General features: G+C 35.5%; 1 protein-coding gene across 4 annotated transcripts; it reads right to left on the bottom strand.

Annotated features, from left to right (window-relative positions):
- Positions 1-736: 736 nt before the first annotated feature.
- Positions 737-24,547, bottom strand: LOC129893789 (pre-mRNA-splicing factor ATP-dependent RNA helicase DEAH1-like). 4 transcript variants are annotated; one of them, XM_055969178.1, is made up of 28 exons: positions 24,482-24,547; positions 24,101-24,142; positions 20,966-21,065; positions 20,761-20,894; positions 20,454-20,651; positions 20,258-20,335; positions 20,069-20,155; positions 18,955-18,988; positions 18,792-18,846; positions 17,164-17,223; positions 16,954-17,025; positions 16,297-16,360; positions 14,893-14,972; positions 14,686-14,753; positions 14,547-14,604; positions 14,294-14,351; positions 14,122-14,190; positions 13,062-13,130; positions 12,849-12,938; positions 10,876-10,962; positions 10,579-10,694; positions 10,431-10,497; positions 8,851-9,897; positions 8,248-8,310; positions 7,398-7,622; positions 2,760-2,822; positions 2,583-2,655; positions 737-1,117 (listed from the first exon to the last, which is right to left on the bottom strand). In XM_055969178.1, the coding sequence occupies exons 3-28, from the start codon at positions 21,057-21,059 to the stop codon at positions 1,074-1,076; spliced, it is 3,153 nt and encodes a 1,050-aa protein (XP_055825153.1). In that variant the 5' UTR covers positions 21,060-21,065; positions 24,101-24,142; positions 24,482-24,547; the 3' UTR covers positions 737-1,073. The 4 variants fall into 4 exon arrangements, with proteins under 4 accessions (XP_055825153.1, XP_055825152.1, XP_055825154.1 ...); XM_055969177.1 differs by lacking the exon at positions 24,482-24,547 and adding an exon at positions 24,286-24,474; XM_055969179.1 differs by lacking the exon at positions 24,482-24,547 and adding an exon at positions 24,395-24,474.
- Positions 24,548-24,979: the final 432 nt, after the last annotated feature.

Raw genomic sequence — 24,979 nt, 5'->3', positions numbered from 1 at the left:
CATGAACAACCTAAGACCTCTTCATCCGTTTTCTCTACATCTGCTTTACGTAAAGTCTTTTCTATATCTTTCACTCTTTTACTCCCCTCAGATCCAGCAATGAACGCTTTCTGTATCTTCAGAGAGGAGGATCTCTGGTTCTTACACTCCTGTGATACGACTTCAAAAACACTCGCAATATTATGGAAATTCTAAACAGATGTAACCTTTTCTCTAAAAAACATTTAAACTCAAATGTGATGCTTGCATGGGAAAAAAGGTATCCTTCATCTTTGTTCAAGGAAACAACTGCTTGAGAGGAAAGACTGGTCTAACTTACTTATTATGCACAGATGAAAGTCTGGTTTACTGAGTTTCATATACTTCCAGCGGATTCAACTTATGCTCAGATGTTCATTTCCTGATCCAGAACCACTGAACCACAAGCATATATAGTTGATACAAGCTCTACTGGTTCGTAAGATAAGCGAACAACATGCAGAATTCAATTATAACATTTCCACCATCAAATTTATTTGAAGTAACACATAACAGGAATAATTTTCTTCAGGGACAAATACATAGGTGTTGACGCCAAGAGACACTTTTGATGGGGTTGAAGTGTTCAATAGGAACTAACTTTAGTTGAGGTGCCAAAATGGGATTTGGTGTCAACTCTGAGGGGGCCATCTATGTATCTGGCCTTTCTGCAGGAATTACCAGTATTTTCCTCGGCCAACTCAAAATCCATACCAAGTTCATCACAGTGTTCTCTTGGATAAACAAATGGCTTAACCACAATATAGCTAACACTCCGAGTAATCCATAAAAAGGAGGTGCAGTTCATTAATTAGACAGTCCGTGCAACATAATGGAATCAGAAAGAGGCACATACAGAGAATTACAACCGTTAATCTAAATAAATGAAGAATCTACAAAATCGTATATACAACTATCTAATCGTATCAGTTAATGTCCATGGATTTCTTCAGTTAGCAGATTCCTTCCACCTTCGCAGTATAATGGGGAAATATCCAAGTCTTAACATAAGCCATTATCTTGACACTGCTCTTTGCCAAAAAAAGGGGTTGATCCTAAGATGCACGGCCACTTCCGCGAGGCATTTTCTTTGAGCTAGCTGCATACGACATATAAACATTGAGCAACAATATTAGGTTATTGAAATCGAACAAATGGAACAAAAAAATCATGTTTTTTATTCTCAAATTCAAATTCAACTACCAAACCTCCAAAAAAAGATGATAATTAATTGCATCAACATTAGATATTTTGGTTCAAGGAGATGTGTGCAATAAGTATTTAAACTTTCTAGGATTATCCTTTGAATATTTTAATCCCCAAAATGCACCAAGCACATAAGCATTTTAAATTTCCAAGGACTATAAGTATAACTCCTTCAGATGACTCGCTAGTTCAGCAGGTCTCACTGAATCTAACTCTCTAGGTTCTTATTGTCATAAGATGTTAATTCTTTCAGTAAATGAATCTAGTCACAGCTTATAAAGATATCGTTCTAGTGGTAGGCAATTAGGCATATGACTGCAAAAAGTAAGATGTTTCATTTACTTCTGCAAAAGTTTTTAATCATTTGAACAAGTGCAGTCTAACACTCCTCCAATGGAAACAACAAATTATTGGGGAAAAAAATGACTATAACTAGTCCCATGCTTGAATCCAACATCCAGGTTGGATTGCAGGTCCCTCAACAATGAGATGGGAGGCTACTCTTAGGACCCATTTGGCCATAGATATTGCAAGCACTTTTTGGGAATTTGTTTTGGTAAAATCTGTTTGGCCATAGAATTTGTTAAGTTTTGGGAAAAACAATTGGTAAAAAAATTCAAAATCTACCAAACACTTGTGTGGGGCCAAAATATAGTTGTTGAGTTCTTTTAAAATTTTAGAACTTACTCCAAACTTTCATATTTTGTTAAAAAAGCTCATCTATTTATGACTCCAACTAATTCTATTTACCCTTTCTCCTCATTAAATGCCCTCCTGAAATTGATATCTACTCCAAAGCAGCTGTGACTACCCAGTTGTAATTGTTCTTGGAAAAGCATAATTTAGCCAACAAAAATTTTTCATGGGCATTGTCTTGCTTAACCCCAACTTTCGTAAGATATTCGTTCATGTGACCAAAAAAATCAAGTTAAATGGCTCAACGACTTACAAAAAGATTGAGCTAACCATTATTTTCATTCGGTTACGTTGTACTCCAATGCATGAAACACTGAAGCTAATTATTTTAGTTGTCCTTTGTTGTGGTGCACACGACTGTAATTTGCGTAATGTATTATCTAGTTCATTATAAAAATGATAATTTTGTGTCAAACTTATGGGTATTTTTGATAGGTTTTAGAACTTATGAGTATAGTTCATGTTACATGTTTTTTTTTAAAAAAAAGTGAAATATGTTTCCAAATCACCCAAATCTGGTTTCCCAAAAATATTTGGGAATCTATAGCCAAACACTAGCTTAGTAGTGTGCCGTGAGGCACCAATAAAGCAGCCAGACCAACAGAAACTGAAAATAAAAAACTAAAACACCCGCAGGCATAAAAGAGAGTAAGAGAACTAACAGTCTTCAACATCTTTCAACTGATAGTAGTGGGGAGCTATTTCTACAAGCCATTCTGGTTTAAGTTCAGTAACCTGCCAGGACAACCCCCAATTAAAATCTCTGTGAATCATTACAGCTAGAGTAATAATAATCCTGATAAGAAACAAAAAAGAAAGAGAAAAAGAGACGGACTAACCTGCCGCATGTACTCCTTAGTCGTCAGGACCAGCTCATGGTAAACAACCCATCTGGGAAGAACCTACAATGTGCAAGCACAAAAGCACAATGATTTTCATGAAATTGCTATTATCATCAAGGTCAAGTTACATGTCTTGTCAACATAAATATACAAAGCAAAACTCTTTCTCTAATATATATATATATATATATATACACACACTAGTTTTTGGGAACGTGCGTTGCACGTTTATCCCAAAAAATTTAATACGATTTTTGTATTGCAAAAGAAAAATTTCAAAGTGAGATACATATTATTGGACTCTCTCTTTGCTATGAAAGAAAATTCAAAACATACAAAAAAAAAACTCAAAAGTTTAAGGTTTGAAAATTTTGCATGCTACTTTAGTGACATATATAGTGTTTTAATTTAAAGATAAATACATACTCGAACATATATAAATATGCATATAATAAAAGTATCTATCGCGTATAATTGACTATTATGCATAAAAAATAAAAAATAAACTAATACATATATTAGAACACATCATGATCAACTCAAATGCCATAAGAAGTCACAGTATCTTCCCTCGACTCAAGCACATGAACATTATTAAAAGTAAATTAAAAAAGGGAGATGATTGTAGTAATTATTGCAGAGTATAAAAAGGAAAATACAACATTACTTGTAAAAAAATATGAGTATAACAATTGAAACCTAGAAATATGGAAGCATAAACTACCAATTGTTATGCTTTATTAAGCATCTGAAACTCAAGATGGTGGAGAAGAAGATTCAAAAAATTGTGAACATGTTAACCACATGAAATAATAGAAAAGACTTATTTATAATGAGATATTAAGAATAGTAGAATATCTCAATTCATTATGAGATGTTATGAGTAGTAGAAAAGGCTCAATTTATTATGAAATGTTATGAATAAACAGTGTAGAAAACTGACCAGCTAAATAGCGTTTGTATCAATTGAAATTCTTCAAATTCTTTAGCTCAAAATTTAATAAGAGAAGCTTGGTTATTGTATCCATTTAAAAAGGAATCATTTTGTTTTCATTATTTTATCAATTGCACCATTCCAAATTCTCCAGCGAGAAGCTTGGTTAATGTACTCACTTGAGGAAAATAATTTCCTCTCTTTCAAGACAATTCTTCAGTTTCGAATATGCTTGGACTTCCACATAGTAACGAACTGCTAAGTTATTTCATTAATTTTAAAGACTTTCTATCTTCCAATATATATTTAGTACATAATTTAATAAACATTTTAATACTTTAAAACTGATTCCATCTATATCTTATTAGTTATTAGAATATATTTTAATATTTTATACAAATAGAAAAATAGAAATAGTGTTTAAGTGAAGGGCAAAATGGTAATCCAACTTTGAAGGTTGGAGCTACCCACTTTTAATAATATATGATATGATATATGATGATGATATATATGACATGATATATAAAGCATAACAAAATATGAGCAAGGATTTGAAAGCACGGAAGGATTGAAATGGGAGGGCCGGGGAAGGTAAGACCTCATTGGCTGGTTGAGACGGTCAAACAATATCAATAACATAACCTTCATCGTAGGGGGTGGAAGTAGAATCAACTCATGGAGATGGGAGGGGGTAAGATATGGATTGCTTTCATTGAAGCCACTATATCACAAGCTGTTGGAGAGGGGAAAATCGAGTTCTCTATACTTACTAGTCGTGATGTCAGGGAAGCTATTTCACTTGTCCATGAAGGAGACAAAATTGTGGGCATTTAAGAAAGAGAAAATGCATGTCAGTGCAAATGTTCACGTGAACATGTAGACCACCTAAAATAGTCTGTGGTGTGATATTTTGAGATGGTTGAAGCAGTAATGCGTGATGACGGGTACAATCAAAAAGGCACTCTCCAGCTGAAAATTTAAAATGAGGAAGACAACTTGAAGGGCTTGGAATGTTGTCCCACTAGCACCATCTAGGTTCTGTGGAAGGAAGAAATAGTAGAGCTCTCGATGGAAAGAGTACAAGTATGTACATTTGATCCCGGTTCTTGGTGCACTCATGGGATCCCAATTAGTCAAGATGATTGGATGTTATAGTAAAGGATCACATTACGTTGTCGATTCTCTGCCTTTTGGTATATTGCTAGTATACAACAGGAGCTTTCCCATTAATAATAGAACTATTTACCACATCAAAAGAGAACTGGAAGGATTGAAATGGGAGGGAAGGGGGAGATAAGACCTCTGTGAGAAATATAGGAGAAAATATTATTGAATTATGTAAGAACAATATTACACGAAGACCCTATTTATACACGCTATCAAATAATCATTTTCCAAGTAGGATACTATAAACTATTCATATTTCTATTCCTATTCTAAGTAGGATTGTGTACACCTATTCCTATTCTAACACTCCCCCTCAAGCTGGTGCACAATTTCGAAGGAACTCATTATATTCCTTTAGAGCAACAAGATCATAACTGGGTGGTGGACCATGCAAAATATAACATATGTCACGAGTGTGCCTAAGTTAATGGCAATGACTACACTTGGATCGAGGTTTCCAAAAGCCCTCCTCCTCGCCGATTCTCCATAGATTGATATGTTCGTTTTTCTATGATTTGAAATGCAAGAACAAAGGAGTCAATGATGGGTGATGAGGCTACTTTGTGACTGGGAGGCGCAGCAAGACGAAGTAGACGAGAGAATAATTCATCAATTGTAGGAACTACAGGACTAGCTAAAATCTGATCATGCACTGAATCATGGTCAGTAGGAAGTCCAGCAAGTGTAAGAACTAGAAACAACGTATGTTTGTACTCTTCTTGTTTTTCCACATTCGTGGTAACTGGTATCAACATTTCAAATTCCTCAATGACTGCTTGTACTTGTCCTAAGTAGACATATCGGATTCTTGTTTCTTTAAGTTGTTCATTCAAGATATCACATCATAGAATCGAGATATGTCATTAGTGTATAAAGCACGAGCCTTTTCCCAAGTCTGGGATGGGCGAAACAAGGGCATCAACTTGGAATCAATAGATCGCCATAGGAGACTACATAATTGAGCATCAACCTTCACCCATTGTGCTTTGGCTTTTGCATCTTCCTCACTAGCCTTCCCCTTTTCATCTACCACACAAGCATTATTAGTTAAGTGATCTTGAACACCTTGATCCTTGCACCACAACCCAATCGAAAAAGCTCAAGCGAAATAATTTGAACTTCATATTAACGGTTCTGAAGAGATTATAGTGGTTGAACTTCCAATCCCCATATTTTTGGAACCAAAAACATCACCCAAAAGACATGGTGTGAAATTTGTCTTGAAAACAACAAGAAACACTGAATTACAGAGATTTGATTGCCGGAAAATCTGAATCTCACTGGAAACAGCCTGGAATTCGCCAAAAAAAGCATGGAAGTCACTGGAACCCTAATTTCGGTGATCGAATCTGGTCAAAAACTGCACGGATCTGGTCGGAATGGCTAGATGACCACAAATAAAAAATTGCTCAAAAAAATCGACCGAAACAACTCTCACTCGCCGACACATGAGTCAAATCTCGCATCGGCGCATGGGGTGATAATTTTCGGTGGTTCTGGCTGGGGTTGGGTTGCCTGGCCCTTTTGAGTCTCGTGGTGGTGTTGATTTTCGCACAACACCCACAAAACAAAAGATGACACAAATCTGTCCCAACAGCCACCGAAAATTGGCGCACGGTGACTTGGTTCTACCTTTGAATTTTCTCACCAATGCTCTGATACCATGTGAGAAATAACAACATACCCTGTGAAATCCCACAAATAGAGTCTGTGGAGGGTACAATGTACGCAGACCTTACCACTACCTCATGGAGGTAGAGAGGTTGTTTCCGAAAGACCCTCGCCTCAAAAGTGTCGACCCCAAATAGGAGAGAAAAACCAATATATACATTATATATATATATATGTATGTATGTATATATATATATATATATATGTATATATGTATGTATGTATGTATGTATATATATGTATGTATGTATATATATATATATGTATATGTATGTATATATATATATATGTATGTATATATCATTGTGACAAAAACGAAAAGCGATGCAAATTTTACAGGACAAGAACAATAACAATTGCAACATATTGTAATACCATGTGAGAAATATAGGAGAAAAATATTATTGAATTGTGTAAGTACAATATTACACAAAGACCCTATTTATAGACACTATAAAATAATCCTTTCCCAAGTAGGATACTATAAACTATTCATATTTCTATTTTTATTCCATGTAGGATTGTGTACACCTATTTCCATTCTAACAACCACGTTGATCGGTTGAGTCATAAATCATAATTATTCAAACAACACAGAATTATCAGTTCTCAGGGATGATCATTCGAAGACTAGTAAATCTTAGGAAGAAACCATGAATGTGCCACCAAATAAGCTCAATAGGTGGTTGATCTACAATCACCAACTTTAAATTGTGTTAACATCTCAATTGTTAAGTTGCCAACAAGAATACCATATCTTGAGTCAAGTAAAATGATGAAGCCAAGAAAATAATCCTAACAAAGATAATTTATGCTCTTTTACTATCTATTTTTCCATTTTCTTAGTAAACAAAATCCTTTACCTGTGCTAAACCTGAGCTGGGGTGAATGTTAACTGTCTGGGGGTGCTTAATAGTTCGATAAGATCCATTCTTTTGTAGTTTTGCAGAGTGGGGGAAGAATCCTGATGTTATAGCCTTCTTTATAGCCTCATAGTCATTATCATTTGAAGTCAATTCAATTTCCACCCTTTCCAGCAGGCCTTCCAATTGATCTCGGATGTCCCGTGCTCTCTTCATGCTTCTGACCTGGAAAGTTAAAAGAACGGTTTCATTAAACATTATAGGTAGCAATGATGAATCAACCTCAGTCATGCTAAAAGCTAAAATCCCTCCTCCCAAACCCCTTTTGTATAAAAGTTGCAGTCCAGTTAGGAAAAGTTCCTTCCAGTAGCCTTGTATATGATACAACAATAACTATGCCCAAGTCCCAAGCAAGTCAGAGTTAGCTATATGAATCCTTATTGTCTATGTCGCTCCATTTAAGCCTGTCTCAATGCAATATTATAAAATTCTAGAGAATGGAAAATACTAAATGCCCTTTTTAGCTAAAGCCCCATAGATGAAGTGATCTTCTAATGACAGTAGAATTTTCAAACGGAACATGGTTTCACTTTAATATTTTGTAGCACCAGAATCTTAAGTCATAGCTCAATATGCATTTTATTGGGCTAGATGGCTTCCTCCAACAAGGAAAAGAAAAGAGCTACATCAATGTAGAACAAGAATATGAAAGTAATCTGCATGCATTTTACTCAGACATCACAAGAATATGAAAGTAATCTGCATGCATTTTACTCAGGTATTAGATTTCTTCTTTCTAAAAAGAAAAAGAAAAGACCATCTCACCGTAAAAACAGAACTTCATACCAACCTGGATGTAATTTTCATAGCACCACTGAGTTGAAAAGTTTGTTTCCCTCCAGGAACTGTAAACCTGGAAAACAACAATAGATAAAGAAGATCACCTTTTCAATATGCACCCAAGCAGCACCTCTGTATTTCCGTTAGTTCATTAAAGGTGGCAAGCTAAATTTTCAAATAACTAAATAATGATAGAGTGTTCTCATGACATAGCAATTATTTTGAATTGGGACAAAGACAATTGTGTTTTCCTTTAACATCCTACAGATGTACCCTACCCATACACCAAAAGAAACATATGCCTACATGGTAGCACTTATTTTTACCTGATCATATAAGATACGTCTTTGTTTTGATTTACCTTTCAACTCAAAAGGTTTGTCATGCCTGACTCCGACCCCGTAAAACTTCCTCTTGGAGGCAAGTCTGCCATATGCACTTGTTTCTACTTTGTCTTTATGTGGATGTACTTCGGAGACGGGATTGATCATTGATCAAGGAAAGATAACAATGTGAAGCAGACATGCAAAACACAATATCATGCGGCTAGAAAAACCTATACTGACCAGGAATATGATGTGCCAGAAAAGGTTATTATCATTAAGCAACTAACCTTTAGTAGCGCGATATGATCTCCCACATTTCCCACATGAAAATTCATCCGTGCATTATCTGCGTGGACTTGTTTGTCCTTTGGACGATAAAAGATTGAATTCCCCACAGAAAGCATGGCAGCAATACTTATTATTTCATCAGAGCACTTGTACTTGTCAGAGGCAACAATCATCTTGGACAGCATGGGATCTAGAGGAAACTCAGCCATTCTTCTACCAACTTTAGTCAACTCGCCAAGCTTGTTGAGTGCACTAAGGGCAAAGAGCAATTCCAGCGCTTTAAGTAGAGCTTCTGCTGGTGGGGGGTCCATAAAGTCAAAATTCAGCAAGTCATGAATCCCAAGGCTCTTGAGAGAGAGCACCACATTTGCAAGGTTGGTCCTTTGTATTTCTGGAACTGTGTTATCTTCCAAATCATTCATGTAATTATATGCAGTGTATAACCGAAAGCATTTTCCAGGACCTGTTCTTCCAGATCGACCAGCACGTTGGTTCGCAGATGCCTTTGATATAGGAGCGACCAATAATGACTCCATTCCTGTCTGAGGGCTGTAAGACTTCATCTTAGAAAATCCTGGATCAATAACATATTTAATCCCATCAATTGTCAATGATGTTTCAGCAATATTTGTAGCCAGGACAACCTTACGAGCCCCTTCAGGAGTGGGCTCAAATATCTTGGCTTGTAATTCTGTTGGCAAATTTGCATATATTGGGCAAATTATCAGCTCAGCAATTTTTGTCCCCAGGCCCTTTATCCGGTGCTTAATGATCTCCTCTGCTGTTTCAATCTCCTCCTGCCCAGTCAAAAAGATTAATATGTCCCCATCACCCGGGGGTTGAGTTACATGGATCTGAAGAGCGGTGACTACTGCTGCATCCAAGTAATCGGCCTCTGGAGCTTTCGTATAATGTATCTCAACTGGAAACCGCCTTCCAGGAATTTTAAATATTGGAGCACAGTCAAAATAATCACTGAACTTCTCCGCATCCAGAGTAGCACTTGATATTAGCAACTTCAGATCAGGCCGAAATCGAGAAATATCCTGTTATAAAGAAAGTTGATTGTTAGCGACAGGAGGGCCATGGGGATGCAGTTTCACACCACATTAGTGTTGCAATTGAAAGCCAAAGAGACTAATGCAAATTTGTTACACTCTATCCTACTTCACTAATCCCTAAAACCCCACCAGCCACCATAAAATTATTAATCATTTGTTTGACTAGGGAAGGAGAAATAACAGAGAACAGTTTGTCTGTTTACTATGAGAATGTGGAGAAAATAATCTTTTTCCTTCCATGGAGCATCAAAGTGAGAATTTTGGGGAGCCCCACGGAAAAGCCTTTCTACGAAGAGATTTTTTAATTAAATTTCCTCCACATTTCTTTTACTGAAACGTAAAGAAATTAGGACAAATTCCAGCTGCTTTTACAAACAAACAAGGAAAGAGTTTGCAATTTTGGCTGCTTCCCAGTTTCCAAACAAAGGTTAATTATTACCAAGAGTTAGCCATCATATTAAGATCTAAAGGCTACTGGATTCAAAAAAGATATAAAGACTAAACTAGGGAAAACTTGCCTTAACCAAGCCAAACAAAATGTCCGTTGAAAGTGTTCTTTCATGTGCCTCGTCGACCATGATGACACTGAAAAGCCAGACACTTGCTTAGAGAGATCAGAAGGTTTGAGAGTTAGGTAAGGATAAGATCATTTATTACAGCACAAACCTATAGCTTGCTAGATCAGGCTCACCAAGGAATTCTCGTAAGAGCATCCCGTCGGTCATATATTTCAGAATCGTTTTCTCAGAGGTGCAATCTTCAAACCGGATAGAGTAGCCAACCTGAAATTGATGAATTTAATCATTACATATAGGTCACCTGATGTAAAGATTGCCAAGAAATATCTCCAAGCTCTAAGGTACAAATATCATTTGAACAAGACAGCTTTAACATATTTGCTACAAAATAGCGAACATACCACCTCTAACTAATAAATGAACAAACGTATCATCTAAAGCTTACCTCATGGCCAAGTTTGACTCCCATTTCTTGAGATACGCGTGCAGCCACACTCATTGCAGCAACTCGACGAGGTTGAGTACATCCAATCTATGAGAAGCAAATATTAGTTTCAGAAACCATAAGACATTATATCTGATCCCATCTCTACATCGCTAAGAACAGGTGTTTGATGGCATCAACATAAAGGAGATAACATTGCCTTAAAAACAAGATCACTACCAAAAAAATCACAACAAACGTATGGCTCAAGTTCAAAAACTGCTTAGTTATTAAAAGAATAAAGAACTCTCTAGTAAGATGAGCTAAAACAACTCGAAAGGTAGAAAACACAAACACTGTTTAGTTAGAAAAGTAGAAAACACAAAAGCCACAACCATGGAGAAGTCCTCACAGAATCAACGCAAGTTAAAATACCATAATGCAGGATTCTGGAAAAATACTCCTCATACTACAAAGGTAAAAGTCCTTAAAATAAGAAACTCTTCCCGGAAAATTACCAATATAGTGGCAGACAAACCAAATTATACACAAGATACATGAATGCCCTTAATAATTCATAAAAACTATGTGGAAACATTTCAATCGTCTTTGATCAGAGTAAGAGAGAGAACTGTCAAGAATTGCAGAAACAAGACCCACAACCAAACCTAAAACAACATATAGCCAAACAACAAAAGCCAGAGTAATTGAGAAGTCCAACACATTAAGCATAAATAGAGGTAAGGAGGTTTTCTCAACAAGAAAAAAAGATCAAGGTGAGAAGACTAATTGTAACAAAATTTGTGTTTGAAATGAGATTGACAACTCTTTGATAGCTCCAATCATATTCCACCTCTGAGGAATGGAGTTAGTTCTACATGACAATGTATGCTATGATTTACATTCATCGTGGGATGAATTCTACTATCTCTCCCTCAAGTGTTTGGCATAGCTAGAAAGGAAGCAACAAAACATGTGTTCTCTTCTTCCATTTTATATTTATAATCATATATGGAGGCAGTAGCTGATATGAGAATTGTTTACTGAAAAATCTTATTACAAGATTTTGGTGGGAAAAGCTGCAAATGGTCCGTGGCATCGAAAGTGTTCAGGAAGAGTAAAGCTCATGAAGGATGTATCAATGGCCAAAAACCTCTTTTTCTGCATTGTCCTCCCATCGGTCAAATCTGGAGAGACCTTAATCTTTTTGGAGTACAGATGGCATTACAAGGACCTTAAATGATGATATAAATAGGGAGCATGTATAAAGAGTTACGAAGCATATAAGAACTTTCTGGAGGATACGTTTGTGTACTCTTGGCAGTCTGGAGAGAGAAACGATAGATCCTTTGCAGGCAATATAGAAGCAGCATTATGTCAAATTTAGATGCTTATTGGTTTCTGCTTTTGGGGATAACTTAAAATTTAATGATATGACAAATTGGTGGACTTTTTGGACTCCTTCCTTGATCTTTTTGGAGTACAATGGGCAATAAAAAAGACGTCAAGGATGCTTTATATAGAGGCTAGGAATAAAAAGTTAGGAAGCATATAAGAACTTTCTGGAGAACACCTTTTTGATTACTCTGCACAGTCCAAAGAGAGACAATAAAGGGCAGCCTAGTTCACAAAGCATCCTGCATTAGCTGAGAGATACTAGATGATTTGAATTGAATACAAAAGCAATACACTATGTCGATTTTAGATGCTTATAGATTAAAGCTTCGTTGGGGTAACTTAATAAGTGAAAATGATTTTGCCCAAGTGGTGGACTTCTTGGACTACTAAAACTAAAGGATAAGTCCTCTGAACTTTTGTAGCGTCAGCACTTTCTTGGTGCTTGTGCAAATAATCCACACATACTTATCAAATAGGAGCTTGTAAGGTAGCATATCCCTCCTCCACTAATCATGTGACATTCTCTTTTAGTTCCAATCACATCCCTTTGGAGGGTGCAGTATACATTCTATACTCTATATAAGAGAGATCTATACCTTCCCACGTTTGGTATATCCCGCCTCGTGCAGATACTGTGGTATCTGGGTGGTCTTCCCGGAGCCCGTTTCTCCAACAATAACAAGAACCTGCAACAAGCACCCAATTTTTATACAGTGTACACACAGCAAATAAGTGGAAAGGGCTTTATAACTAGCCTCAGACCCACAAAGAAAAGTAATAAACATATGCAAGCAACCGACCAACCTAACCTGATGATCATTAATAGCCTGGAGCAAATCCTCCCTGTAGGGATACATTGGTAGGGTCTTCCTATCCTCCTAAAATGTATCCACGAAAGATGATTAGTATAAATGAGCTTCAACAAATCAAACATAAAAAATGGAAGGTACAACCTGTGGTCTATATAGCAAAATTGGTCTCAATGAAAACATAGAGGTCATGATAACTTGCAAAACCCAGAGAGCAAAAGCGAAGGATTCTAACAGATAAGGCAGAACTTAATAGATGCAGACCTTCGTATTCAATTTCCATCCACCGAATTCTACAAAGGGACTCACCCATTTCGGCAATATAAATTAAAAATTCTAACTCAATATGGTCAATGTAATCCCTCAGTAACTCTCACCTTGCAAAGCACGGAAAAAAAACCCTAGACAAACACTCAATGGGTTATACATATAATCTACACACATGCACATACATAGTAGATTCGTGTTTTTTCTTCCAAAAGTGTACGTAATTACAGTACCTCATTTTTAGTGAATAAGTAGCAGGGGAGATGATACTGTTCATGATATATTTTTTTATAAGGACAGTCCATGATATATTATATGAAAGAAATCCACAGAAAGCATAAATTTAATGATCACTTGATTTAACACACATATATACATTGTTAGTTTGAAGCCCCAAAGCACAACCCATCATAGTAAAAGGAAAAGAAAGACCCTGCAAGGTCGGTAACTCTTCCACAATAAGCCAAAGGGATAAGAAATGGTTTAAGCAGGAAGGGAGAGACCAGCACTGGTCGCTGTAGTATGCTGTTGTTCGGCCTAAATGTCCCTTTTTAGTTAGACTTGACGCCCCTGTGTCTTCCATTTTATCCATACGTAAACTTCCACCCCTCTTCTTCAACCACATTTTGATTTACAGAGCAGTGATGTTGATGGCATACTTATATTGGATATAATACAAACGCAAATTCACCGATGTTAGCAGTCTCGCGCATATGAGGAAACTATAAAATAAACTAGTGGAAAACCATAAGCGCTGATTCTATTGCACAGCATGATGCTGACAAATCAATACCTGGAGTTTTTCAAACGCTGACTTAGCCATACTTTTCTCTATTGAATCAGTGGAAGGCTCTTGGTCAACCTAAACACAAACCAAAAAAAAATCTTAAAACAATGATCAAGAAATTAGCAAGAGAAGATTTAGCATAACAACAATGTCGACAAGGTTGAATAAGAAGGCATACATTAACACCATCCATTACGGCTGCCTTTATGAACTCAATTTGGTCTTCAAACACAAATCTGCACCAAAGTAGTTCTTAGGTTTTAAAATAATAAGATTTAGGTGGAAAACATCTTACCCTTCAGATCCTCGATACAGTAAAATACACCTCTCTGTAAAATACAGAAGCCAATTCTTCCATACCGTCCTTTATGCATGTACATCATACACATACATGGGAAAGGGGGGAGAGAGAGAGAAAAGCTAGAACTTACTGATAGTCGTCGGATCTTGACTTTCTGTCTTTTGACCCAAATTTAAGCTTCGCCTTCCCTGTGTTGCGATTATTCCAAATTTAGAGACTCGAAAACTTCTAAGTTCATAAAACTTTGAGTAAGGTGAATCAGAGATTACCAATCTGATGGTCCTCCCATGCTTCTTGTTCAGCAAAAGGATTCATCTTTTCAGCAGCATCTGGATCCCTGGAAATGTCAAAACAAAATATAAGACCATATAAACTTCTTAAGTAATAAAAATTGACTCTCTAAGACCAACACACACTTTTGCACAACTCTATATGCTAGAGCAACAGTTACAAATATCTTTGTCAATATGACTAACCTGTATCTCTGCGAAGCCACAGAAAATCTCTTTTCCTGATTCACACCACCTTCAAGATCATAGGCATCAGGTATCCTATACTGTATTTGAAACAAAAGCAACCATAAGGAATCTTCACATGAAAACTGACATAAAATGGAACAAGGCATAGAGTTCAAATTCCGTCTCCCGGAATCAACTTATTTAATATTCCCTATTTCTAATATTTACAATAGGTTCACGTATTCTTCAGATTGGTGGCACTAGTAACAAAGCATCAAACTCACCTCGCCATGATTAGGGACATAGCTACCTTTTGTGAAGGGGGTTCAACTGAATCCGTTCACCGAAAAATTACCTTATGCAACTAAGATTAAAACAATTCTTTTTTGTATATATTAAGTTGTTGAATCCCCTTGACATAGGTTCATATCCTAAGTGTGACGATTTTTAAATTTTTTGGAATCCCCTTAATCAAATTTCAAGCTCTGCCACTAGCCATGATTTAGACTTATCTTATGAATAATTCGGTACAGTAAACTTTGGATAAGAAAACAAACCAAGTATAAATAATAATAGTATAGGGCTTCCAATAATTCTTAAAATTCAGATTACAGTGCCCCCCCAACCCAATATCCTATAGTATATTCAGAAAAGGAAAGAGCGAAAACAACATTTGAGGTTTTCTTTTCCAATTCTTGATACTTTTTTAAGGAGGGCTTCGAGAAAAGGTACAATCATCCACTATTTTAACTATGAACGGAACATATAATTCATACAAAAAATCCAGAGGTTAAGCATTTTCATCAAAATTCTAAAATAAACTGCATTCAAGCTTTAAGAGAAGCTTTTTTCATGAAGTAACAAATTTTATTTACGAAGGGCGAAAAAATCCAAATACAAGAAGTATACAAAAATAGTAAAAGGTAGAAAACCATACAAAAAGATATAATTTTCTATAAATGACATTGAATCATCTACACATATAAGAACCTTGTGGGTGCATCGAAAACCAATATCAGATGTATAAAAGGCTATTCCTCAAGTGTACAAAATCATTATCAAGCCTTAAGAGAATATATAAGGAAATAATATTGTTATGGGATAAAAAAGAAGTCTTTCATAAAGGAAGATTAGCGCAAGGAAAGCTCATCATTTAGTTAGAAGTACCCAGATGTAGCCTTTATTGGATCAAAGCAATAAATAACTCATAGGGAACAATAGACAAAGAAACGGTGATATTTAGATCTCATTTTTCTTTTTTTACTTTTTGCCTGTATGTTGTGTGGGAGGGAAAGCCATGGAGATACTAGAGAATATGACAAGCAACAAGAAATCAAAGCAATAAATGGCAGAGACAACAAAAATAACTAATGTGATGAAACGTGTTCTTGGAAGCGAAAAAATATTCAGAATATTAATTACCTCGTCCATGTCCCCAGTATCTTCTGATCGCTTCTTAACAAGTTCATATATCTCCTTCTTATATCTGCAAAATTATACAGGTCCTGAGTACACAATAGCATATGCATATACAAAGCAATCCCCCCGCTTTAAAAAGGAACAGAAAAGGAAAATGCAGAAAGGCACTAACTCCATGTTCACAAGAATTCACCAAGTACTAATCAGAATCTTCATATGATAAGGGAACGATGACATTTTATCACTCTGAATGATCACAGGAATTTGTATATTTTATCACAAGCATTGAACAAGTAGTGAGATAAAATCAAGTTCATAACCAAAAAGACAACTGATGAAAAACACTAGATGACTTTATGTTAACTAGAATTAGGAATTCCACTGGAGCAGGAAAGATAAGCATGTAATACCCATCCATATATAAGCTACTAGAAGAGAATGACAAACACAAGGCACTTTAGGATTCAATAACAGTAGATGCTCTTCACATCATGCAATCTCTCAGTAGCAACAAACAAGTCTTGAAATATACAAGTGTTACGGAGTAAATTCACTATAGAATCAATTGCGAGAAGAAATCAGTAAAAAAACAAAATCTCAAATTAAGAATCATTCCGGGATGAGCATCAAAACGGGAGGAGGGGGGTTGTATTTCCTTGCCTCAGCTCACGTTCCTCTGCTTCTGACAGCTTCACTCCCTCAAACAAGTATTGTTCATCTTCTAAATCGTCTCTGGAATACCACAAATATGGTTAGACATTGACCAGTAACCACAATGAAATATTTTTAGATTATATCACATAGAACAATGTAATTTACTTCCATATAATAAGTGATGGTGTAGACTATAATGTACAGTCATGTAAATACCGGAGTTCCTCTAGCTTCTTCTGCTCCCTTTTCTTCAAGTATTCTTGTCTTGAAACTTTCCTGGATCACAATGAAATTGGGATGAGAGTTTGCAAATTATGTTAGAATGCCAAATGAAATGCTCATTGTGCAAAATCACAAGGATTGATGGGTGATAGTATTATTCAAAGCTCAGGAAGATATTGTGAGATTGCCGGAAAAACTGTTTACGTAAGTATATTTGTTCAGATTTCTGCCCTAAATTCTTCACATAGTTATAGCAGATCTGACTACTGAGGCCTGTAATATAAGATTGTCCTTCATGGAGGTCCAGAGGCAAAGATGCAGTATCTCATCCCAAATTGGACCGTGTATTTCTTTTTAAAACTGGTAACTGTAATTGGACTGTGTATTTTAAATTGAATGACAAAAGTAGTCCCCCCCCCCAACCCCCGGCCAAAAAAAAAAATACAACAGGAAGAAGGGTAAAGAATAACAAATACAGAGAAAAATAGGGAACATTAAATGTGGAACGCGATGCCCTAGAAAATGTAATGTGTGAGATAGTTATTCAATCAATAACATAATATCATACTATTTCAACAAGACCTTGTTATGTATTAACACCAAGTGCTTCTCAATGATATCCCTAATCGACCCTAGAATTGATGAATAGGAATATAGTCTCTAGTACAAAAAAAATGATGTGTCTTTTTCTGTCCATAGTACTATCTCTCCTCTCAACTCTGAGATGCAAGAACTTAAAAAGGAGATGGGATTGTCATGAAGTGGTGTTGTCAGGCACATGTCACACTGAGGGTAGAAACCCCCACTTGATGCATTGGAAATTCAAATATGGAATCTATCTTGATATTCAACAATTCATGGGTATTAAAAAGGACAGTAGATGAAAGAATTTCTAATTCTTTGTTTTTATGAAGAATAAAGGACAACGGATGAAATGCCACGAGTTAAGGGTACAGAAGATAATAAGAAAGAAAAGATGTTTGAAGAACAAAGGCATCAAGTCTTATTTAACTTGTTTAGAATGAAAGAAGTATGAAATTATTCAGACAGACGCATTCCATATTAAAATAACTTATTGTTCCATTTATACATGCAAACTAGACAGTCAGGATGATTTGACAAATTACTTTGGTTGAACCATGTTCTTAATCTGTACATACTTATCAAATCATCTTTAATCAAAAAGCAGATAAGCCTGAAATTTAACTTATATGCCACCCGCAGATCTATCTATTGTTTGGTTTTTCTTTAAGAGTGAAATATTCAAATAACCAAAAAAATGACATCCACACTCTAAGCCAAGAAAGTCAAAAAGCTCCAATTTAAATCCCTTATTATCATATCTACCAACAAGCAAAATTATGTTTTCCCAAGACCAACAACATTGGAACTACAAGACATATTTAATCTACCTCCCTTTTCTTTCTTCTTCTTTTCTTTTTTATGGTTAGTTACTCAAACACACTTCAATTACCTCCTTTGAATAAAATAGACAAGTAAAAAAACCATAAAAAAGAGGTATTCCAAGTTAAGGATGATTTACGTGGTTACTGAAGCAAGAATATTTTTTGTAAGATATATGATAATAATAGAATACTGAACCAGATTGTATGGTGATGAACCTTAAAGATCCAATGTCATCTTGCTCCAATGCATCAGACCTCCTGATTGCCTCTTCTGTCATTTATTCATGTGTGAGCTCATTTGCATAAACTGTTCTTTCTACTGAAGAACAGGAAAAATAAACAAATTTATACAGGAAGAATTGTATCTACAGTAAGGTACCTTCCTCCTTCCTTGTTAATTTTGGCTCTGCCAACTGTTATTGAAGACAAAATACCGCATTAGAACAAAGATAGATGAAAAAATAACGTTGGCACAAAAGAAATAAATCTGACCTTCATTAATGGACACGGAAATAAATCATATCAGATGATTTGAACAAGTTCAGTAAATATGTCAAAGCAGAAACACATCTAGGGGTGTGATATTCCAACTAAAACCTATCACAAATGATGTATAATAGTAAAATAACACGGAAAATCCTGCACATACGTGCCTCTATTTAATCACCTTCGAAATGAAAAATCAAACTAATCAAGAAAGGCCTTCAAAAGAAATAGTGCTATCAATGCAAAAACACAATCAAAGCTTCTTCCTTTTCATTTTTTAAGTATTTACTAAGGCTAGTACCAAGAAGGTACTGCAAAGATGCAAAAGAAAACACAATCAAAGCATGTGATGCTCAGACTGGTAACCTATTAGAAGATGATGAATATGACAGCAAATAAAACACAGAAATAACTGGTGAATATGTGCCACAGTTTTACACTTCTAAAATTGAAAGCAACTAAAGCAACAAAGACGTTCAAATAAAAAACTTTATCTACAATTGCTGGTTTTAGATGCTTAACTCCACCATTGTGAGCTTGCTCACATCGCTAGTCCCAAGCCCGGAAAAAGGATGAGGGTTGTGGTAGGTTGTTAGTGTAAAACTAACCAAACTAGTCAATTCATGATGAATCCTCACATAGGTTGGCCTGAGAAGAATTAAATTGGGGAACATAGCCAGTGAGGGTTCATACAGCCGATCCAAATTTGTTAGGATTGAGGCATAGTTGTTGTGTGTTTGTTGTTGCTGGTTTAAGATGCTTAAAAATAGTCAAATCCACAAGAGGACCCCACTATATTTGTAATTGTAAGGGACCAACCTCTAAATGTCAAGAGTGCATCCACACTTCAATTTACAACTCTAAAACGGTCGAGAACTAATAGATTGATTTACGAATTACTTGAACACTCCTCTCCACCGAAAACAAACTGACAGCGAATTTAAATCATAGAAACATAGCCTGATATCTAAGCACACACAGGTTCAAACAATGTTAAGATTGCTCACCTTTCTAGTCCCAGCAGCATCTCGCTCTCTGATATGTCGTTCCAACTCCTCCCTCTCTCTTTGGTCCCGAAGTATTTCTTCTTCTGACTGCAACCGAAAACATGCAGTTAACGTCAAGTGGATCGGGAGTTCTGAGTGTAGAGAAGGTGAACGAGCAAAAAAGTCAAAACAATACACCATAAGTTGTACCTCAGAATTGTCACTATCATCTTGGTCTTGGGAAGTTCGTCTCCGAACTCGTCTGTCATCCTCCTCATCCCTAACTACCTGCACCGTCATATTCAGTCAAAACAAAGCAACTTGTTAAGACAAGTTCAATATTACAGCAGCTTACCATCAGAAATAAAACTCAATTCTATCAAGAAGAAGAGTATAAGCACTATGCCTCATCATCTTCATCTCCATGGGTCTCAATCCTCTTCCTAAACTTTTTTATCCGGGTATCCTCTTTCCTAGTCTGAGAGGGAACGGAATTACTTTCCACACCAACAATATTGTCATCTTCATCATCAGCCTCCAACAGTGTATACGTTCTTTGTTTCCTCACCAACATTGCAGCCTCCTTTTCTTGTTGTAAATACAGCTGGTGAACAAGAGGCACCAAGTGTTACGATATAAATCACAATGTTTTACCAAAAGAATTCTCGCTAGTCCAACCCTGTGAAATAACTGAAATTGCAAGAGAAACTAACATTTGGCCCTGTTGTCTTGCGTTCAACTCTCTCAAAAACTTCTTGAGCAAACACTCTCGTTTCATTAGAGGATGACATACCCATATCATCTACAAGCTGATTTGTTAGATTAGCAGCTGATGAAGCTTTCTTAGCTGCATGAAAATGATATTATGAACAATGTTGCCGCGACAATTGTTTATTTAAATGTAAGAAGAAGACGTACCCAGATTAAGAACATAAGAGACAACTGTGGACTGTGAGTACCCCAGGAGAGACATTAATCTGTCTGAAACCCACATCCTCAATTCAGACCCCATTTTTTACTGCATTAAGCAACAAAATACACAACAATGGAAGTTAGATTTACTAATATGCATCTTTGCATCAACATTGCTAGAGTTCCTACCTCTCCATTACACAAAACTTTCATTACATATGCCTGCAGTTGATTTGTTTTATACAAACCAGACAATAAGCTTTTTATCTTTCTAAATAATCATTATTAGTCAATTCTTCTGCATCCTTGAAATCAAAAATAGTAAATCAAATACTTCACCAATTGAAATAGAGATGAATTAAAACTTGACAGAATATATCAATGACATTGTTCATATTGTACTGATAATTTCACCCATATCATGATTCTTTTAGCACACTATGCTATGCATTGGATCCACTTTGAAAGAAATAACAGTAAAATCAGAGATCAGTACACAAAAGTAAATAGAAAGTAGAAACCTAGGCTAGAAATCAAATTCAATATGCAAAGCCAGTTTGTCTACCATGAGTATGACCCAAACTTTTGAAAACTAAAATTCCATTACTTCCTGTATTTTGGACCCAGAGAGCTAACTTATAACCTTTTTTTCCTTTTTTGTTGACAAGGAGAGAAGCTTTGTTGGCAATGACGGGACCTTGTGCACACATTATCTCCTTAAACACAGAGAAGCCAAAACCATTTTGATAATTTTCTTTAAATAACTTTTTCTTATACGTAACTATATTTTATAATTTCCAATGTCCAACAAAGGGGACAACTATGTTCTCTGACATTGTGATTTTAGCCAAACATTTAGTTAGAACCAAACTAAACAACTATTTAACAGAATGGTTTTATAAAAACGGAAGCAAATTAAGCAAGTACTTAACAGAATGGTATTATAATAGCGCTAATGATTTTACCCCTTATTATACATTTTTTTGTCAACAGCTTAGCACATCTCGACTACCCGATCGGATACCTCCTACCTTCCACTAGCACATGTACCCAAATATTCCCCCACCAAGGTTTAGGTAAATAGGAAGAAAAAAGAAATCACCTATTTATTTATTTTGCCTTCACTGGGATTTCTTAATTTCCCTTGGTCTCATCCCACTTCTAGGTCACACACCTTGGGTGTGGTGGTGGCAATTTTCACCCATATTAGCCTGACCACCCCGCCTGCCAGTATTCTAACCCCGCCCATCTTAAATGTGGGTAAATATGGTCAACCCATTTTCAACCCGCAATAAAATGGATAAAAACGATTGAGTGCAGGTTGAACACGGGTTGAATGCAATTTCAAATAAATTTGTATTAGTCTCCCACTGCTGGCCCAAGCGATATTTCATTTAGGCAGGGAACTTTTGAACATTCTCTGAATGCTTGACCCTTGTATGATGATTATATAGTTCCCTACTTTTCTCAAGGATTTCTTAATGTTGACCTCACAAAGCAAAGCCAACAATTTTATAAAGAATATAAAAAAGTCATTATAAGTGTTTACCAGTTTCTACTTCTATGTGCTTATATTGGTCCAACAAGTTCTATAATTTTTATGTAGTTCAAACTGTTTATGAAAATATTTTTTGAAGATATTATTGATAATAGATATTATAAAACTGCTTATTCTCTGTATCCATCAGTTATGTATGTGCAGTGCAAATTGGTTTTAGGTATAAGAGCAACTCTTGTGCTGGAAAGAGTATACATTAATTTAGGTTTTTTTGGACTTATCTCTTTTCAGACTACCGAGTTCTCTTCTTCTCCTTGTTCTCTTCATCTGCAAAAGGATACGTCTTCTTCTTTCTTCTCCTTTATTCTTTCTTGTCCTTTCTTCTTCTTTCTTCTTTCTCCTATGTTTCCGACAGATACATTCTTTTTCTTTTTCTTTGTTCTTGCACAACTTCTTCTTCTGTTTTCCGGTTTCTGACCAGTTTTTTTCCTTATAATTATTCAGTCCACTTATTTCCATTTTCTGCCCAGTTCAGTTTAGGTGTGTACTAATTAATACACTAACTTTCTTCTCTTATGAAAATTGCTATTGAAATTTTGATTATTTATATGTGTAATCAGATATTTTAATTTTATATTAATTGGCGTCTCACTTCAAAAAGACAAGCGCCGCGATGAGGCAGACCTTTGTCTCCTTTTGTCGCCCCACACAAAAACAACATCTCTCATGTAGTCTCACAAGTGGGGTATCGGTAGAGTTGTGTATACGTAGCCTCACTTCTACCTTGTGAAGGTAAAGAGGTTGTTTCTGATGGATCCTCGACATAACATGCTAGAAAGAGTATTTTGATCTTAAATTGTATCCGGTACAATTCCAAAAGTAAATTTTGAGTTATTGCAATAGCTTTTGACGTAAGTTTTATTTTTCAAGTTCTTCTATATCAATATGGTTCTTACATCTCTTATTTGGGTGATATATTCCTCGTTAAAAATAAATTGATTTCTCATATATGTATTAAAATGGGTCAACCCATTAGTCACCCAACCCATTTTTGACCCACAAATATGGACGGATTGGGCTGTGACCCATTTTTTCCTCGACCCATTATAAACTCGCACAAATTCTACCCAATCACCCATTTGCAACCCATACTTAGGTGCATTCCTTATCGTAATAAAACAACCTTTTCAGGTTAAAATACTACAGACAATAAGCATGATTTTGTTCAATATAATTTCAATCAGGATGCCATAAACCATTCAATGAAATACTCAAAAGTAGTGGTCCATTGTCTGTCATGCAAAAAAAGTCAGGAAAAAATACCCAGTAAAGTGAGGCCAAAAATCAAGGACTACCTTCAAAAATATACTAATTGAGTGCAGAACAACACAACAGAGGACCCATAAGGTAGTTTAAACTGTATGTTAAAAAAATCAAAAAGCTCAACAAGAGAAGAACTCAATAATAAATGTCAACTCCATTTTAAAACAATTCTAATTTAAGGAGAGGGGAAACAGACAAATTTCCAACAGAGCTCACTGATAATAAGAGGCAGTAGAATCAAAAGCAAATTTCTTATTTACCATTTCAAATGATCAAATCTCACAATTCAGAAGGTCTTTGCGAATAGCTAAACAACTAACCTGGATTAGTAGACAATAAAGACTATAAAACTGCTACTGTACCTGATAAAATTAGCATATAAATTCATTAATACACTAACACTAAACACTGTACGCTGGAAAATCAAAAGCTTGTTGACGCGAAACAATTTACATGTAAACATGTATTTTAAACTAGAAATAACTAGAAAGATTTGGTAATTTACTTTCAAGGGCGGCTCAACCCTAAAGCCACTAGAGCAGTGGCTTTGGGCTCCAAAAAATAAGGAGGCCAAAAATCCCCCAAATTCAGTTCTCTCAAATACGAAAACATACCGAAGATGCACAAAAAAGAAATAAATTCGACCGATTAAACGAAGAACCAAAAGCACTGAGCAGACAAGAGATGAAGGAGATACATACATATGTTGAAATGTTAATATTAACGGAAGCACCGCCAATAGCACACTTGGAAAAACCCTAACTAGAATATAAAAAAATTATGTATTTGTTGTTATAGGTTGTAGCTAATCTTTTAGTAATTATTATGCACATATTTTTGAAATTTTGTTATTGATATAATTATAATAAAAATTCATAAACAGTTAAATTTATAGTTACTTTTTATTTCTTAATTTATCTAATTCACTTCAATTTGAATTAATCATGTCTTAAGGTTGACTTTGTACAATTATCTTTAATTCTTTGAAATGTTTTATTAAACATTTTAAATTCCGACTAATTAAATTATCAAATAATTAAATTTAAATATCTTAACTTTAAATGTCTTCTAAAGGTAACAATCACTATAATATTGATTCTTGTAATTTAAAGCATTACGAAATATTATATAAGAAATGATACTCTAATTGGCATAATTAATGAAATAAAGTCTTAATTTTATTTTTAAACACTTTTAGA

This window comes from Solanum dulcamara, chromosome 7 (assembly GCF_947179165.1).
Source record: "Solanum dulcamara chromosome 7, daSolDulc1.2, whole genome shotgun sequence".
Classification (NCBI taxonomy): Eukaryota; Viridiplantae; Streptophyta; class Magnoliopsida; order Solanales; family Solanaceae; genus Solanum; species Solanum dulcamara.
The sequence above is the reverse complement of the archived record's forward strand: the minus strand, read 5'-3'. Positions and strand labels throughout refer to the sequence as shown.

What these genes read in the sequence shown, in the direction of transcription:
- LOC129893789 (XM_055969178.1), bottom strand. Translation starts at nt 21,059, where the DNA reads ATGGGGTCTGAATTGAGGATGTGGGTTTCAGACAGATTAATGTCTCTC. An exon ending in AAGAAGCTAGAGGAACTCCG is followed by an intron (nt 17,026 to 17,163) that starts GTATTTACATGA and finishes GTGGTATTCCAG; the next exon opens with AGACGATTTAGAAGATGAAC. An exon ending in CAGCGTTTGAAAAACTCCAG is followed by an intron (nt 13,131 to 14,121) that starts GTATTGATTTGT and finishes GATACATTTTAG; the next exon opens with GAGGATAGGAAGACCCTACC.